This window comes from Opisthocomus hoazin, chromosome 3 (assembly GCF_030867145.1).
Source record: "Opisthocomus hoazin isolate bOpiHoa1 chromosome 3, bOpiHoa1.hap1, whole genome shotgun sequence".
NCBI lineage: Eukaryota > Metazoa > Chordata > Aves > Opisthocomiformes > Opisthocomidae > Opisthocomus > Opisthocomus hoazin.
This window is the reverse complement of record NC_134416.1, coordinates 37,178,512-37,196,913: the sequence shown is the minus strand read 5'-3', so window position 1 is coordinate 37,196,913 and position 18,402 is coordinate 37,178,512. Positions and strand designations below refer to the sequence as shown.

General features: G+C 40.1%; 1 protein-coding gene across 3 annotated transcripts in view; it reads left to right on the top strand.

The window, feature by feature from the left end:
• Positions 1-859: 859 nt before the first annotated feature.
• CRISPLD1 (cysteine rich secretory protein LCCL domain containing 1) overlaps positions 860-18,402 on the top strand; it is a 41,848-nt gene continuing 24,305 nt past the window's right edge. For 2 of the 3 annotated variants that reach the window (XM_075415988.1, XM_075415987.1), the window contains exons 1-2: positions 860-950; positions 1,852-2,174. In XM_075415988.1, coding sequence (XP_075272103.1) covers positions 1,917-2,174 — 258 coding nt within the window. In that variant the 5' untranslated portion in view covers positions 860-950; positions 1,852-1,916. Of the gene's footprint in view, positions 951-1,851; positions 2,175-18,402 lie in introns of those variants that run through there. The other variant, XM_075415989.1, reaches the window with a different exon arrangement.

Genomic DNA, 18,402 nt, shown 5'->3' with positions numbered 1-18,402 from the left:
GTAGGCATTTATAAGGTCCCCTCAGCCTTCTCTTCTTCAGGCTAAACAATCCCAGCTCCCTCAGCCTCTCCTCATAGGAGAGATGCTCCAGTCCCCTCGTTATCCTCGTAGTCCTCCACTGGACTGTCTCCAGTAGCTCCTCATCTTTCTTGAACTGGGGAGCCCAGAACTGGACACAGTACTCCAGATGGGGCCTCACTAGGGTAGAGTAGAGGGGGAGAAGAACCTCCCTTGACCTGCTGGCCACACTCTCCTTAATGTACCCCAGGATCCCATTGGCCTTCTTAGCAACCAGGGCACACTAACCTCCAGCCACACACTCCGGACTTTTGCGGAGCTCGTGTGCGAGCACCCAGCTTTTCCCCCTTGCCGCGTTGCAGCAGCAGCAGCAGCCGCACCATCCTCCTCCTCCTCCCCTCGGCAGCTGTCGAAGGACGGCGGCGGAAGGGGACGGGCCCCCCCGCCCCGGCCTTTTCCGGGAGACGGGAGGTCCCAGGAGCCGCTGCACCGCCCGGGTAGCCGGTGCGGACCCCGCCGCCCCCGGCCCTTCCCCGGGCGAGGCCGGGCAGTGCGGGTGCGGGTGCCGGCTCAGGGGCGGTGCCGGAGCGGGGCGCGTCCCCCCCCACGGGGTGCCGGGGAGGGCCCGCCGCCGCGCGTCACCGCCGCCCGCCCCGCGATAAATGCCTGGCGGGGCGGGAGGCGGGAGAAGTGCGGAGCTCCTCGGGGAGGTGGAGGCGACCCGCAGGCCGGCGGCGGTGGCGGTGGCGGTGGCGGAGGCGGCCGCTCCGCTGCTGGACACGTCCGCACCCGCCGCGCCGCTCCCACCGCGGCTGCCGGCCGCAGCGAGCGGGGCCGGGCCGTGCCTGCGCCCCTCGGCCGCGGGCCTGGCGAGGAGGCGGGCGGCGGAGCGGAGCTGGCTGCGGGGAGAGGAGGCAGCCGCCGCCGGAGGGGTAAGGGCGGGGGTGGGGGGGGGGACACCGGCGGCTCCCCGCAGCATCCACCCCATCCTCCGGCCGGGGAGCGGCTCCTCGGGGCCGGTTGCCCCAGGGAGAGCGGGGCCGGGCTGCGGCGCGCCGGGGAGAGCCCGGTTCTGCCCCCTTCGCCGCGTTTTTGTTTCCGTCTCCCCGCGGTCGGCGCGGCGGGACTCGGGGTTCCTCAGCCGGAGTGAGCGAGGGAGCGGCCGCGGCTCTCCCCTCCGAAGCGCTGGGTGGTGGGGCGGGCGGTGCTGGAGCGCTGGGCTCTTGGCAGCGGTGCTGCTTTTCCTGAGAGCTGTCTGTGCTTTCCTTTGTTTGGCGAACGGGGTAGCCCCGTCTTCCCCCATTTTCTTGTCCAAGTTGAATACCTGTAGTTTTATCAGGGTTTTGGAAGTCGTAAAACAAAAGCTTTAGTCGAAGTCATATTCTGAAATGCACCAAGAGGGGATATTCCATATCAACTTTATTGTGTTTTTCAGTTCACGTTTTGGCAGTGAATGCAAGCCTTTTAACTTTTTTTTGTTCTTAAGTTCCGATACTGGAAGTCGTTATCTACAGCCTAATCTTCTCTGATGTCTGGCTCCTTTTAAGTAGACATAGGAAAAGCATGCTTTCTTGCATGCAGGCAGTGAAATGTGCACGCCAGTGTACGATGTAAAACCGCTTGAATAAACAGAAGTTCCTAAGGTTGAAGATAAACTGTCTTCCCAAGGCAACAGTGTATGCTTATGACAGTAAAAGAAAGTAGCATCCCAGTTTCTCCCTCTAAAACCACAGTGGCAAACTCTGTACAACTGCAGTTTTTGTTGCTTGGTAAGTTCATACAGGCCAGTACTTCAGCCTCCTAATTACATTACTCTCTCTTATGCTTTTACAGCCAACAGACCTGGAGGAAAGACTTTGTCTTGGAGCTAACTCCTGAGCATTTTGAGATCATTCATCATGAAGTATGTAGTACAGGAATGGCTCGGAGTAACTACCTTGCTATTCATAGCTCAAGCAGTTTCCGCAATGGTTCTTCCCAATGCCACGCTCTTAGAGGAACTTTTGGAAAAGTACATGGATGAAGATGGTGAGTGGTGGATCGCCAAGCAGAGAGGGAAAAGGGCTATCACAGACAGTGATATGCAAAGTATCTTGGATCTTCATAATAAATTACGGGGTCAGGTGTATCCACCAGCTTCCAATATGGAATATATGGTAAGGAAAAACTGATAGCGACATGCAGAAAGAAATGTTCTTAGAATAGTTGCTGTCACTTTATGAAACAGCGTACTTTCAGTCTTAGCTTGCTTGTTTTCTCATTTAAAGCACTTGTTACTTGTTTGTCTTTTCTTTGTACAGGGTGAACTGTGAGATAAAAATGCCTGCTTGTGGATCAAGTGTCATGTTCTACTGATAATAATGGGTTTAATCTCTCTCATAGCTCTCCTGATTTCAGGTGGCCGTTCCGCAGTGTTAGAGGCCAGTTGCCAAAACTGCATTACTCAAAATAGTTGATTGTGGCGTAAGAAGTTACTGCCTGAGAAGAGTACTGAACTATGAAGTTTCAAAATAACATGGATTCTCTCCCATGCTTCTAGGTTGGATGGAATTTCTGAGCAAAATGAAGCTCCTATAACAAGAAAGTCTTCTATTTAAGTTGGCATGTGTTACTGGATTGGAGTCCTGTACGTTCCTGTGTTTAACAGCTTAATAATGCAATACATAATTTCTGTTTGTGTTTTTCCCTTAAGAAGCCTCTATATTTGGTTTGTTATTAGCACACTTAAATCTCCCGTATTTCTGGACTTTGATTTTATGCAATAGTTCAAGGCTAACTCTGTCTCTCCTTGCTAATTAGATCAAATCAGGTCATTAGAGCTTTTAAGAAATCCAGAGGTCTGATAACAATAGGCGACTTTTCTTCTGTATTCTTGTTTGTGCAGAAAAGCTCAAATCTTTTTCTTGTGTCCACACTGTGTATCATTTATTTATCTGTCCAGGTGCCCAAGAGATGTTATTACTGTAGGCTGGGTCTTTTATACCAAATATTACATAGGTCTCCTGACACTTTCCATTGTAAGGTTATGACAGAGGATCATATTAACACATTTCAAGACGTAGATATCTTTCCCAGCTTGGAATGATGTCTCAACTTGGAGATCTCATTGAACTGAGCATGTATGTCTCTGGAGAAACCATACTTGCTTAAACCATTGATAAAGGTAGTTTAACTTAAGTTTACCTGTATGAGCGTTAATATATTAGACTGAGAGCCATCAGAGAATTAGTTAACGCATTTCATCTCCAAACAAAGGGATGAGAATATCTGAAACCCTTTCAGTTACAATTGTCTGCACATATTCTTAAACTTTGTTTTCTGTTGCGGCTTTTTCAGACCTTGTTATAATTTGCTTTTATGTTCCAAATAACTCAGGTTGATTTGTTTCTGGAAAACTGAAGAAAAAGCTGTCCAGCCTTTTTGTAAGCTGAGAATAGGGAAGACTGTATTGTTTTCCCATGTTAAAATGCTGCAAAACTTTTCCCGGAGATTCTATGAAAAGATAGCTTTGATTTTTGGTTATGTGCCTTTTTCCATTCCTAATGCCATTCTACGTTTGCGTGTGTTACATGTCTTGGAAAGAAGAATTTGGATGCAGTCACTGGAGTTAGATTTTTAACAGCTGTATTCTTCAAAGATTCCTCCTGCACTGCACACACTTTGGTCTAGACTTTGTGTTTGGTCCACATCTGGAACAAGCTTTTTTGGTGGTGGTGTTTCTTCTGTGCTCCCCAGTGACTCCTGACCCAGAGTACAAGTAGCATGGAAAAGAGATTACCCAATTTTAATGTCGAGGAGATATTATTATGTCCTGTTATTTGGAATGGGACAGCAGTTTTCAGGAGAGTGGGATTAAATTTTGGCAAAATATCCAAGGGAATTGGGGATTGGGATGGGCAAGAGTTTCAGGTTTGTGAATGCAAAGGGTCTGGTCAAAGGGATGGATACATGTTCAGGGATGGGGACCCATGCAAAGGGCATGGAGAGAGGCTGAGAGTCTGGTCGAGAAGGTGCTGAGAAATCAGTGGTATGGAGGGAAAGAGCATTTCGTGAACAGGTGTGTTTAGGGGAAGAACTGTGACTCTTCGGGCAGAGAAAAACTGGGAGCAGGAGTTTATGGAGGGAGGTTAAGAGCACAGAGATTTGCTAAGAGGCTATTTAAAAAGACTATTAATATTAATACTATTAATTATTATTACTATTAGGATTATTAATATTAATAATAAGTTCCACTTACCAGGTAAAGAAATAAGCACTCTTAGATCTGGTTTTCCAAGGGTCTGTGACCACTGGACCGGTTTTGTGAATGACAGAAAGTTCAAACACCCAATTATTGAAGAATTAAAACTGTAGTTGGCTATTTGTTGTAAAATAAGGAGTGGGGATAAAGGGGATTTTTAATTCAAAAAAAGTTTCAGTAATCGACCCATTCCACTAAAAAAAAATCCTTGCAATGTGATACATCAGGTCTTACCGAAAGTGAGTTCCAGTGCCACAGAATTGGGAAACAATCCCTCTAAATGTTTGCCTGATGATTAGTGAGCTCCATAAGTACAGCTGAAGCACTTTTGTCTACTTTTGAGGTGCTTTATTAGTAAAGACATGCTGACAAAAAAATCTCCTGCTATGGGCACAGTCATGTCACTGGAAGCTGCCCCTTGTCCTTAGTAAAAGCTTTCCTTGTCAATAGAGCTAGCTCTGCTTGTGGAAGTGAAGTTTTATGTCTTACTGAATCCGAATGGAGGTGATCGAGGTCCTGATGCCTCCCTGGTACACCTTTTCTCTAGAAACCTGTCGTATAGTTGAGTGGTTTAAGGTCTCCAAGAGTGCTTGGAGCTGGGAGAAGGTGTGAGGCGGCTGCATGTTCTCATTGTGCTGTTAGTGAGTAACAACTAAGCTAACCTAACAGGCTGCTCTGGCTGAAGTGCCTCTGTCCTCCTCCTGTCAGCGGCACGTATCTGAGTTGATGATGAGAATGATCCAAGTACTTAAAGCATCAGATTTTATTTTTTTAAATTTAACTTTTAAACTTTTTTCCAGGCTGAGATGTGAAACTGGCTCCCTACATGGCTGAATCAGATGAGTACCGGTGCTAATAAAAGAGGATGGGAATGCGTAGTTAAGGAATGGGAGGGATGAAGAGCCACGCTTTGGGTAGGAGCTGTTGGTTATATGACTTACTTGCAAAGTCCAGCCTTACCTTTGAGAGAACTGCAGGGCTAATGCCACTTTTTGGTTTAAGTTGTGCAGAGGAGAAAAGCTCTTGAGGATTGTCTCCAGCATAGAAGATCTTGGTTCTATTTAAAAAAAAAAAAAAAAAAGGTTGAATTATTGATTTGCAGTACAGCTGTACACTCTCCCCTTACGACTCGAAAAAGGGTACTGGGCTATCACAGTTCAGAGACCTGAGGTTACTAGCTGCAGTAAGATTCACAGTGGATACGTCTAATGAATAGAATGTTCTCATGGCTGTCTGGCTGAACTTACCGGATGAAAAGTTCATCTTCCCAAGTACTGTGGCCCTGGTGGTGAGCAGCAATGGATTCCTAGGGTAAGAGGATAAGAATAGAGCATGTGAACAGAGAAACTTCTGCAATGAAACCCTCCAGCTTCCAGCAAACAGCAGCTTAGGGACTTCCTAACTCTGCTGTTGTACTTTTTGTGTCGTATAGTCTTAGATAGAATTTTCTTTTTATGAATCTGAATGCTTCTGAGTCCACTTATATTCTTTGAATCCATAGCATCAAGTTGCAGAGCTCTATAAATTTAATTATGCACTGTGTGAAAAAGTACTTTTTTGCTTTAAACCTTTCTTTTATTTGATGCCTTTTTTTTCTTTATTCTGAGAAAAAATAGTTTCCCTAGTGGTCACATCTTTTTCAGCAGAAAAGTCCTACTCCTCTTACTTGAAAACTGTTCTATCTGAAAAGCTATTCCATTTTGTTTTCCCTCTCTATCTGCTATGGTTCTACTGTTTTCCTTTTAGTGCAAAGTGAACAAACTGTTGATAGTTATAGTATGCTGCAAACTGATATAGTTGTATTTTTTCTCTTTTTTTCACTTCCTAATAATTCCTAACATTCTTTTAGTTTTTGGCTATGGCTAAACTAGAGCCGACATTTTCAGAAGAGCTATTCACAATGGCTCCAAGATCTTTCCAATGTGCTAAGAGGTCATTTATTACCCTACAGTGTATGTATAGTTGGCTGTAATCTCCAGCAATGTCCTCATTATTTTACATGTGTTCTTACTGAATCCTGTCTGTCATTTTGTCTTCCAGTCACTTAGTACTGATGAATCTCCTATCTCCTTTTATTTTCCTGTCTTGTTTTTAACTACCTTAAGTGCATTCCCTTTTCTTGGGCTGTTGTGAAGAAGGTATACAGCAGAGGACTATGGACACATCTTGCATGGAATTTGACAAATGAGTTTGTATTCTTAAATCTATTTTCTGTCTTTTGTCACTTTCTTCTTTATCTCATGATAGCTTAATTTCATTTATTAATTTTTAAATAACTTACAAAATTTGTAGAAAGCTTAACTGCATTTAACCCTTTTCCACGTGTTATTGACACCTTCCATGTCTAATATATTTGGGACAAATTCATATTGTCCATATAGTTAATGTGTTTTTTAACTTGTCCTATGAAATCATCCCAATGAAAGTCAGTTTTCAGTCTGCAGTTTCTCAGGATCTACTGTAAGCTTTTTAAAACACTAACACCCATGCGCTGTTTTTCGTAACTGTGGTGATGAGGCCATTTCAAGCAAGGTTGTGTACCATGCAGTAATCCAGAAGTTTCATTATGAAGTTCTTCCAGATTCTTGGAGGATGTACTCTGGTCCTGGCAATTTGACACTGTTAATACTTTCAGTTTCTTCTAATGTTTCTTAACTCTGATATGGATCCTTCATCTTGTCTTCCTTCTCTTTCTCCATATAGAAGTATTCTGGCCTGAGAACCTGTGTAAGCTCCTCTGTAGGGAACAGCAGTCCAACAAATTCAGTTAACTCCTCTGCAGTGGCTTTATATGACCTTATAACTACGTTAGATCATTCTTTCCTAGACCTCTTCTTTCAGTGCTGAGTTTTTGAATTGTCAATATTATGACTTCAATAGCAAAAAAAAAAAATTTTTCTTGAAGTTATGATGAACAGTTTGTTATGAAAATGTATGGCAGATACTTGCTGTGTCTATGTTTATCCTGCCATATGCTGTACACAATTGTTTCCTAGTAAAGAAAATAGTAAGGGACATATTTTTGTGTGTGTGCACAAGAATTTAACAGCACTGGAAAGAGATCAGAGAGGGATGAGATTTCCCTGCTGCCTTTCCAAAGCACTCAAACAGCGCTTATCAGAGCATCGTATAAAATATCATGCTTTTGACATTTCCCATCCTGGGCCACTGACACCAGTGTGACCTTCACACCAAGTATGCACTTGGAGTTCATCTGTATGGAAGAGATATCTGAGCTAGTACTGAAACCTGAAGCCAGCTGCTGCTGGCAGCAGCCAGTCTGACCAGAGCAGTGTGCTCGGTGGCTGCTTTGGCGTCCCTGCCTGTTCCTCTGTTGTCCTTGAGCTGTCTGCGCCTGCCCAGCCTCCCTTGGTGAAGACCTAGCCTTTAAGACGAAAATGGGAACCACAGTGCTTTGCCGTATGCTTGTCAATGTATGTAGTAATCTTGGAATATATAAGGCAATACATTTTTTTTTTTTGTGGTTAAAGTCGTTATTTGGCAGATTTGCTTTAGACAACCTTATGCAGTCTACTGCCATCAGTCCCACCCTTAAAGAAGTACCATACAAGAGACTGTGACCAAATCAGGAAATCAGTACATTGGTTTGTTGTTCAGACTGGATTGATGTGGAAGGCCTTATTCTATGTTATTCAGTTAGAAAGGGTTTTATTGCATTGTAGATTGTAAAGTGCTAATAAAACTTGAAAAACTTGTTTTAGGCACCGTAACCCTGTGACTTCCTAACTGTTGATCTTTTATTTTTTGTTAGCATTATTTGTGTATTGTGGACTGAATTTGCAAAACAAATAATTTTCTCCCCAATAATTTCATTGGCAATATTGCAACTTAACAAATCTGAACATATTAATGAAAACTGAGGGTTTTTTTTGTGGTTATCATGGTGAACACTTAAAAAATAGTCATTATTATTTGGATAGTGGAAGCTGTTATTTTCTTCATATAGAAAAGAATAAAATTTACCAAAGTGATTTTGATTAACGAATTTGTAATGCATTCTATTGTAAACTATTTTTTTAGTAGTCATTCCTTGATTTCATACATATTTTCTCAAACAAATGAGTAAGTCAAAGAGATTATGTGAGATCCTCATTCCAAGCATGTGCCTTTGCTGTACTGAAAAGTGTTTAAGTTCCCAGCTTGATAGATAGCAACGCATTTCAACCTGGTATTTCTTGGCACCTAGCCACACACTGCATTTTGTAATTACTGTAACTGGAGAACACCAGTGTCCTCTAGGGCAAAGAAGTCTGTTCTTACTTAATTATTTTTCATCTTTTGGCCAGATCCTGCAGATACATGCTAGGGATGTCATCATAAAGCCCATGCCTTGCTTCTATGAAGTTTTATTTTACAAACCTTGTGAAGAAAATACATTCTTCTAAGGGATACTTTTAAAAAAAGTTCAGATTAGAGTAATTTATTTGGTATAACTGCATGGTTCTTAGAGACAAGTATGAATGTGCATCTACTAGCAGTACTGAATCCATATTTTATTCGGGGGGGGGAAAGAAATATATTTATTCTTGTGTTGGTGTATTACCTCTGAAGGTCTTGTTTTGAAAACCTTGGTAGTGATGTGTTGAAAGTACTGATACCGCGTAATTCTTTTGAAAACCAGGACTGACTTGTGACTTCTGCGGGGCCTTATATTTTGGGAGGCTTGAAGGTTTGCTCCTCCATTTCAGTAACTTCATGAAGACTTCAGAAGAAGAACATTAGGAATGTCTCCAAATGTTTCTCATATAGATTTTTCTTAATTTTTCCTGAGGCAAATTCCTCCTATATTTAAAGACAGATCATTGGACTTTGGATCATATGAACCCACTAGTGGATAGAGCTCTCGTGTGGGTGACTGATAGCAAAATGTCGTTCATGTAATCATAGTGACTGAATAAGGACTGAAATATATTTTTAGCTATTTTGTGATACTTTTAGATCCTACGACCTGCATAAGTCTGGATGTAGCAGTTTCTCTCTCTGTGTGTATCTGTCAGCTCCAAGCTGAGGTTTTTTTCTGTAGTGTACTTTGGAGAATTGAAACAGCGTTAGGAAACATAAAGGAGAGCCTTGTAGTGGACTTACACATTTTGGTGATTTTTTTCTGCGCTGAATAGAAGTGCCCTGTTAAATTTCCTAGACCTTTCTGACAAAGCTTTTTCATGTCTCTTTTTAGTGTGTCTTGTCTGTTTTGCCAAAACTTTTCAGGGACACTTGGTTAAAAACAATTCCCATTGCTTTTGAGCAGAGGACTTTGGTTTGTGGAATCCCTTAAGTGGCTGGACTGCACTTTGGGTGCCAAGAACAGAGCAGCTCTTTTCAGAGTGAACCTGCCTGCTTTCCCTCTGGTTTTCCACGTTTCTGCTCCACTTCAAAGATTGGTGGAAGCGCTTCAGCTCCTTTGCCTGTGCTCAAAGGCTGCTGACAGTCTATCAGAGGACACAGTGACGTTGACTTATCCTTTTATTCTCTCTGTCAGTTTGAGCAAAGGATTGTGCAATGTGAAGTGGCCAAGAAATCAAGTGGATAAGTCCACATTATGAGTTTTGTTGATGGAATGCCAACAACAACTAAGCAACTCCAAGTAAAGAAATTGAAAGTCGAAAGTAGCAGAAAGGCTCACTGTCTCAAAGTTTGCTGGAGCCTTTTCAAAATAAAATAATTAACAACACAGGAAAGACACTGTTCATCTTTTATTTTTGCTGTCAGAGAATGTCTTCATTCCCCGTATCAAAAAAGATTATTAAAGATTAATCAGTAGTACCAGAGTCAGAGCTTAAATACAAAATATGAACCAAACACAGAAAGAATCAATGAGATTTGTGAAAGTATCTCCATGTAGCCTGTCAGCCTCATGATACCTGCCTGGGAATCTTTACAATTTTTTTTAATTGGAAAAAACCCCAAAGTTTTCTTAACATAATGTCGTTGAAATATTAGATATGAATTTTTCCCGGTATCTATAGATACAGTCAGCCTTAGTTTTGGCATAAGTAGAGTGATTGTCATAGTTAGAAAAGTGTGATTTATTAAGATGACTATCTTCTGGCCACATAGAGAGGGACAATTTTTACTTTATTGTGAAGGAAGATAACAGTTTCTTAAAATGAGGCTATTTCTCTCGTTAGATCCAGAATTTTGGCTGCCTGATAACTATCACAGTATATTTGTCCTGAATTCCCTGTTGGATCTCCAAATTGTCAGGAACTTCTTTAATACATTTTCCGACTCTCTTTTTTTAGATTTTATTTAAACATATTTCTAACAGTAGTGCCAAGTCACATATGATCAATGGGTGCTCTCTGGCAGTAAGTTGAATTCACTTATATCAAATCACAGTGGTCGTCTTTTAAAAGCAAACATGCACTGTGACACGTATTTGAGATACTGTGGCTAATCTGTGTTCAAAGTCCAGGAAATTCTGTAACATCTCTAAAACTGCTGTATGAAAGCAATCAGTTACAGCTAGTTTATCGTGGTAATCACTACTAGGATTTGAGGTAAGGACCCATGCTCTGTTTAAGTTGTAATTAGCTATAAATACTTATGAATACTGTTTGTAATGAATGTGTGTAAATCATACTTTGATGATGGACAAAATGCAGAAATCAAGATCAGCTTTCACATTGCCGTTGCTTCTCTTCCATTCGTGTCAGAATACAGAAGTGAATAGATGATTTTTAGTCATCTAGTAGAAAGTCTCTATGCACTGATTTTAAAAAGTAGCAAAGTAAATGTACTGTCTCAGAACACCTTGGAAAGCTGAATGTTCCAGCAAGGCTTTTTTAACGTGCTTAGAGTACACACCAGAATTAAATGTGATTAGTCATGTCTGCCAGTGCCTATTCCTGGTTTTGCTTTTTGAACACAAAAAGCTCAAACACAAGAAACTGTAATGGGGAGATACTTCTAAATAATGGTCCAATTTATTCAGTGTTCGGGAACAATATTTTTGGCCTCATACCGCTTTCCTGTTTCCAGGTAAAAGCCGCAGTTTTCCTGCTTTTTAGTCTTTTCCAAAAGAGTAGCTAAAACCTCAAGGTCTGTTGAAGTATCTCTGCTCAGTTTTAAAAGCTCTATAAACTCTGGTCTACCTCAAGGTAGCGTGTAATTTCCTTACCATTTCATTTCAGACAGGCAGTAGTCCTCCAACGGAAAATGGATGCCTAAGTTTCTTGGTAGTGGAAAGTTTAACAGTTTTAGCTATCCTCTTTCTTTGTGATTAAAGGATATATCAGTACTAGTTAGTACAGTTGTTTTTGTATTTTCAAGAAGAATTGTCTGGTGTTTCAGTACTCCTGAGTTTTTGTGGTCACTCTGCTGTATACTGTAAGGGATCTCAGGCAGTATGGAGGCCATATTTTTTTCAAACTCAAATGACTGAAGGTAAGCATCCGAGTCGTGTGCGAGTTTTTGACTTTTTAGTTGGCTAATTATCATTAGTTTCCATTGACTTTCTTCAGCAGCCTTGGTATGGATAAAAATGCCTCACCTAAACGTAACTGAAAGCCAAGCCAGTAAAAACTGCCAATGTCTATTCATCAAGAAGAGACCATGTCAAACCAATCTATTTTACTTTTTTTTTTTACTTTTTTTTTGACCCAGTAATTAAGCAGCATAATGTATCAGAGGGAAGTAGTAGGTGTCATATTTTTGACTCTGGAAAGTTATTGACACTCTCCATCCCAACATTTTTGCAAGTGAAAATTGACAGAAACTCCCTGTGAAACTAGCAGAAGATTGAAGGTGTTGACGCTATTGGAGCCTGTCCCTTTTTGGTTAAGGACTTAGGTTATGACTTGTGTGAGCAAAGAATACATTTGGAAACTGCAGAATACATTAACAGGAACACAAGTTGGGGTTGTTTTAGAGAACACAATCAAAATTAGAAGAACTTGACAAGTGGAAGTAATGGCTTAGAATCAGTGTGATGAAATTTAGCTGCGAGGTATGGAATAAGGGAGAAATCAAACAGGTAAAATACAAGGAATAAAATGTAAAGGTAACATTGCAATAAAAAGGTGCAGGATTTGCACAGAGTTAAGAAATAGTATGAGGCAGCAATCTTTGAAAGGAGACTTCTCTGTGTGAAACTGGTGAGAACTTGTCTGAAATGCAATGTCCAGTTTTGGTCATTTTTTAAGAATGGTCTAGCCATTCTAGAGAGAATGAATAAGATTAATGGGGTTGGCTATAAACACAGAGTATGTGATTTGTGAGGAAGATTGAAGGAGTGAACCAGCTGAATTTGTTTAATCTGGGAAATAAATAGAAGTTGTTACAGGAAAGAGAGTGATTGCTTTTCTCCTTGGCAATAAAATATCAGCTAGCATTGCAGGGCAGGAGGTTTAAGTTGCATACTGAGGAAATCCTCTTTACTCTTACAGTCGTAAAACTCCAGAAGAAAATTACAGTAAATATTTTTCTGAAATGACTCTTATTAGTTTTAATTTAAAAAATGTGGATAATACACATATATTTGGTTATGGCTCAGTGGAAGAAGCTAGATAGACTGCAGTCAAGATCAGTCTCTTGAAGCAATTTTCAGCTGTACCCTTCTGTCATTCTGTGCCTCTATCATGCAGTGCAGTTCTAGTTGTTAACTGTATTTCTGGCTTATTTGTTCATGGCATTTCTCATTCTATGTTTCATCTTTCCTTTTTTTCCTGCTCAGAGTCATTAGTCTTAAAGAATACACTGGATTCTATTAAAAAGTAAATACATACCCATACTGTACAGTGGTATTTACCACTCACTCTATATTTAGAATGTATACAGCAATGAGGTATTTATACTATGCCATGGTAAATGTTTACTTTCAGTGGTGCCCACTGTACTTACTTTTCCATCTTTACTGAGCCTAAATTTTAGCTCGTTTTTTCTTTCCACGTAGTCCCATCCCGTATGATTTTTTTTACGCCTTCCTACGTGTATGAAAATATCTCCAATTAAAATGTTATCATAGTATATTTTTGTACTTTACTGGAAAACATTTTCTGAGCTACTGGGCTTGCCAGTTCTGTTGCAATACCAGTTTGTATAATTGGTGCACTCACTTATGCTGGTCTGCCTTGGGTGACAACGTACTCTTTTGATTTAACACTCACACAACACAAATGGTGGGATTCATCTCACTAAGCTTTTGATGTGTATGGTACAGATGTCTGCGTTTCAGCCAGTCTCCTTTATAATTAGTAGAGAAAAATGAGAATTTCCAACACACAGTTTATCTCAATTGAAGGTGGGTAGCTAAAATTATCTCCCCCTATAGATGCTTATTTGTCTATGTAACTGCAAAGGTAATTTAGATAATTAACTCAGATGTAGGTGTAGCTTTGAGGCTGTTTAAATTCAGGGGAGGTTAATCCCATTCCATGTGATTAGTTTGGCTGTTGATGAGTTGTGATTTAAGCTGCGGTATCCTCACTGAAACATCAGCTCCTCCATAAGCAGAACACTGGTTTCAGTCTACATGCTGCTTGAACCCCATGTTGACAGAGGTTAATTACCACAATTTGTAGTCCAGTCTGTAAAGTTAAACTGGTGTTAGTTGTGGTTTATTTGAATGTGATATGTTGTAAACCAGAAGCATTCAGAAGATCCGTACTGCATGCAACATATCTGCTGCAAAACTTGTAAATTTCTAGGGTAGAAGAAGAGTCGGCAGCTGGAGTCAGTTACTGCCATTTGGTTTAATCTGCCACCTGGGTTTTAGCCTCAGCTAGTTTAGCATACGTGGAACATTTGTGAAATGCTGATAGTGTCATTTCTATGTGGAAGTCTTTGATGGTGCACTAGGTTTTAACAAGATACCCATGAAGGCAATGTCTGTGTTGGCAAGTGTTGTGGTGTGATAGGAACAGATTTGTGGAGCAAAAGACTTGGTGATGAGGACCTGACATTCATGCTGTCTGCATTTCAGGGGTTTTTATTTTGAACTAGGTCTAAACTGTGTGGACTGAATACCAATGAACAACTGCAAAGTATTAGATTGACGCTTGGAGAACAACTCCTGGCAAGAGTGCTCTGTGACGCACAGTAAGTGGGAGTGATCAGGAGTTTCATTTCAAATGCACATTCCTGATCTGAATTTAAAAAAAAAAACCAAAACCTAATCCACTTTGAGTTCAGTCATGGTAGTATTGCAATCCAATCTGAAAGATCAGCATCATTTCGTGACTTCTGGCTTCATGAAAGGGAATGGTTTAGATAGTAATCTGTGTGAACGTTAAGAAATGCAGCATAAATAGCATTAATAATCATGATACTCAGATGATGTGCAAGTTTTTTTCCAAAGCTGAAACAGGAAGACACTAGATGAAGTATGCAACCCTGCTGAGACTTTAAGGCTGAAGTATGTAGACATGAATGCTTTTTCCTCTTACTGTAAAATGGATGCTTGCCCGGGCTGGAAGTTTAGCCAATGCTCCTGCTCTAAATAGTGGCTCAAGTATAAGTTTGAAATAGCAGGTTTACTGCATGGGTATACTGGTTTGAATAGCAGAAGCATCTGAGCTATAGACCATGCCATCTTGTCAGTGATAAGACTATTCAGACTAGACAGTGAAATCAAGTCTAGAGTAGCAATGAGCCTTGAACAAAGGGGTTTTGTGTGTGGATGAATTATACCATGGGAGGAATGTGCTTCACACAGCAATGACACCTAAAAAGTTAATGATGTAGACCACTTCTGTCACACAAGAGGATACAAGAGCAAAAGGGAAGTGGCTATGCTTGTAACTACAGAGATATGTCCTCTTGGATGGCTACAAAGATGTGTCCTCATGGGTGGCTAAGAAGCTGTCTTCCAACATCTGGATCTTCTGTTATGAAAGTACATGTTTCATTACTAGAAGAAATTGTTTGTTGCAAAGAGGGATATTACTTGACAAGTTAGTCATATCTGCATGACCTAGGGGTTTTAGGAAGAGTGCATTTGACAAGGTTAGAAGTTAAGAGATAGTGTTTCAATTAAGTATTGAATAAACACGTGCTTGAGGAAGTTTGCCTTGCAGGATGTTGATCTTAGATATCAGTAAACTCAGTGTTACCTATGCCTGTTTTGCTGATTTTCAGACCTCTCCTGAGTTTGGAAATTTTTATATCAAAAACTGAAGCACAATGAGCATCTCTAAAATTACGATCAACGTCACTACCCTACCACTCAACAATCTCTGCCAAACATTTCAGTTCATTTTATTCAACAAAGCACAGACATGCTTTCATGAATGCCACCAAAAAATAAAAAAATCATTAGAATAATAAAACCATGTTTTTTTTCTATAGGGGAAGGTCTAGATTAAAGAATCTGTCCACTACTTGGAACTAGACGAGCAGGAAGTTATTAAGGAGGGAGGGACATCATCCTCTGCCTTCATAAGAACATAGGTGTCCAAAGTCACTTGTTGCTGCAGGCTTCAGGAATATGTGTGTACTCGACACTCCAGCCATCAGCTATCAGTATAATGGTACCCAAAACCCTTTGGCTGTTAGCATCATTTAATGTACCAGTTGTCTAAATTAGTTATGTGAATCAGAAGAAAAGTATACCTGTATGCTTACAGAGCAAATGTAGACTTGTGATCCCATCATCTGTGACTTCATTAAAATAGTGGTTCTTTCTAAGATTATATAGTCCATCCTTAAAGCAGATGAGTAAAAAATCTAAGAAAAATTCCGAAAAAAATCCTGTATTCAGTAGTGTCATGGAAGAAACTATGGCACCGAAGAGATCGTTGAGCACAAAACGGTACGGCATATACCATTTTCTTAGACTTGAATATGTATTGATTTGCATCTTTTGTCCTCTTATGTCCAAAGCAGAAAAGTACAACATGCATTTCTATGGCTAGGTGTAGATGTGAACTTGAGCTACGTGGGAGGGAGGGTAAGACAGGTGCATAACTTGGTAGCTACAACTACTTTGACATCGTGAATACTGATGGATGAGAGGGCAAAAAACCTTTTTTACTTTCGCCCCATCTCTGCGGTAACACTGTGTCTTCCCATTGCTAGGTGACATCTTTTGGTCTTTATAATTAGCATCACTAAGTGATCTTCTCATCGAAGTATAAAATGCAAGAAGCATTTAGAAAGTAGAAGGACATTTTTCAGTTAAAGACACAATAGCAACTCCTTTTACATTTGTTGCTACGCTAAGAGTACTGTGAAACAAAAGGAGTATCTTCAAGTAGGTTTGTGCTGCTGAGCAGCTGGTGATAGGTTCAGCGTCTACTTGTCTATTTCAGTGTAGAAAGCCAACCCTGCTCATGAACCCTTATCCAAAAGGTAGACCACATGCTTTCTGACAATGTGAGCAATACTTTTTTGTCATAAACAGATTGAATTACTTTGCACGTAGTACCAATCAATTGCCAGTCACAATGCTTGTCAGACCTGGAAATCAGCTGCCTCGTTACACTTCCGTCTTCTTCTAGTCCCACTTGTACCTTGTGTTACGTACAGAAAGTGCAAACTCGCTGAATCTTGGTCATGTCAGAGCATGAATGAGGCAACTAGTGGATGAGGAATCAGATGCCACACACACCTACATTTCAAAAGACCATAGTCACTCTTGTTATGGAAACAAACAACTTCCTGTTTTTTTAAGTAATTGTGTTTGAAGGGTTTGTTCATCCTTCATCAAGCAAAAGGATCCTTGCCTATAGCTATGCAGATATTTCTTTTAGACGACTTCTGTACCAATTGTTTCAAAGAGTGAAGTTGTTTTAGTGTCCTTAGTTTAAATCTGTAAAATACCAGCTGCTGCTGATGAATGTTGTCGAAGAATTAAGTTTCAGGCATCAGAACTAGGTCAACTCAGTATATATTTCAGTAGCCAGATTTTAATATCACTAATGACATTGTGGTTAAAGCACGAGAAGTGCCTACTTCTGGTAGGATGAAAAATACCTGTGTTGCTGTGACTCTTCATATTCTTCCATTTTTATTCTGGCTTTTTTTTTTTTTTTTTTTAAATGCCAAGCACCTTGGCATTTTAAAGATCCACTAATTAGTTCTGTATTTGTTTGAAGTTCTTCATTGTGTAACTTGCTATGTATGGATATTTTAATGTTTTTGGAAACCTTTCTTTATATATTTGTTTTCCTACCCTTTTCTTTTTTCTTTGCTGCTTTAAGGAGGAAGGGAACACTAGGAGAACAAAAGCCTTTTGAATTTTATGAAATGAAACATGAAAACATACATGTATATCTTTTTTCCTATATGGAGATGCTTTCCTTGTTTGAAAGTAAAAACTTGCCATCATGTAAATAAAACAAGGGAATGCTATTAAGAGCACAAGAATAAAACTCCTATTCCAATAAGGAGGTAGGTTTTATATACTTAAGTTGTTTATTTTATGTGTTTTGTTTCATTTAGCTTGCTATGTGAGCACCTACAGGTAACTGTAGAAATGACCTTTAAAAATACCTTTAAGGTTAGTTGTGATATGGGATTCCAGTCTGTCAGATTTCTTCTACAAGTTTTTAATTTGTTTTCAGAAATTCTATACCAGTTCATATTGTTATTAACACCTGTGTAAAATCTTTGCATCACTGGAGTAGTCGAATATAAATTTAAGATAAAGTCTTCTCAAGAATTGCATCAGAAATTAGGATATCAGTTTATTCTTTTTTATTAAAAATCAGTAGAGTGATCCTGGAGATCGAGAAAAACTTTTTCATTTCTGCATTGTGATTTGGAGTTGTGTTTTATTGCTTCTGTCTTGGTAGCGGTTGGAAACCCAAGTAACTGTGACTTCTAATCCCTTCTACCTTTTTTTGCTGACTTTAGGAGTTTATTGGTGTTTTATCCCCGTGTAATTTTCTTTTGAAACTCTCTGGCAATCAAGAGAGTGACTTGGATCTCTAGGAAATTCTTTGGAACTGAGACATTGGGTCATTTCTTCCAGAATATTTCATAGATTTGATGTAATTTAGGAGAGGTTTTATTTTAATTCTAACTTCACTTCAGGAAACAGAGTCTTTGATGAGAAAACAAGACGGGTAATGGGTGATGAATACTGCAATTAAAGAGATTGTGTCCTATATTCCTATATTCCTTCACAGATTTTTTACATCTGAATATGTAGTGGTTTTGAGATTTACTCCATCACACCCCAA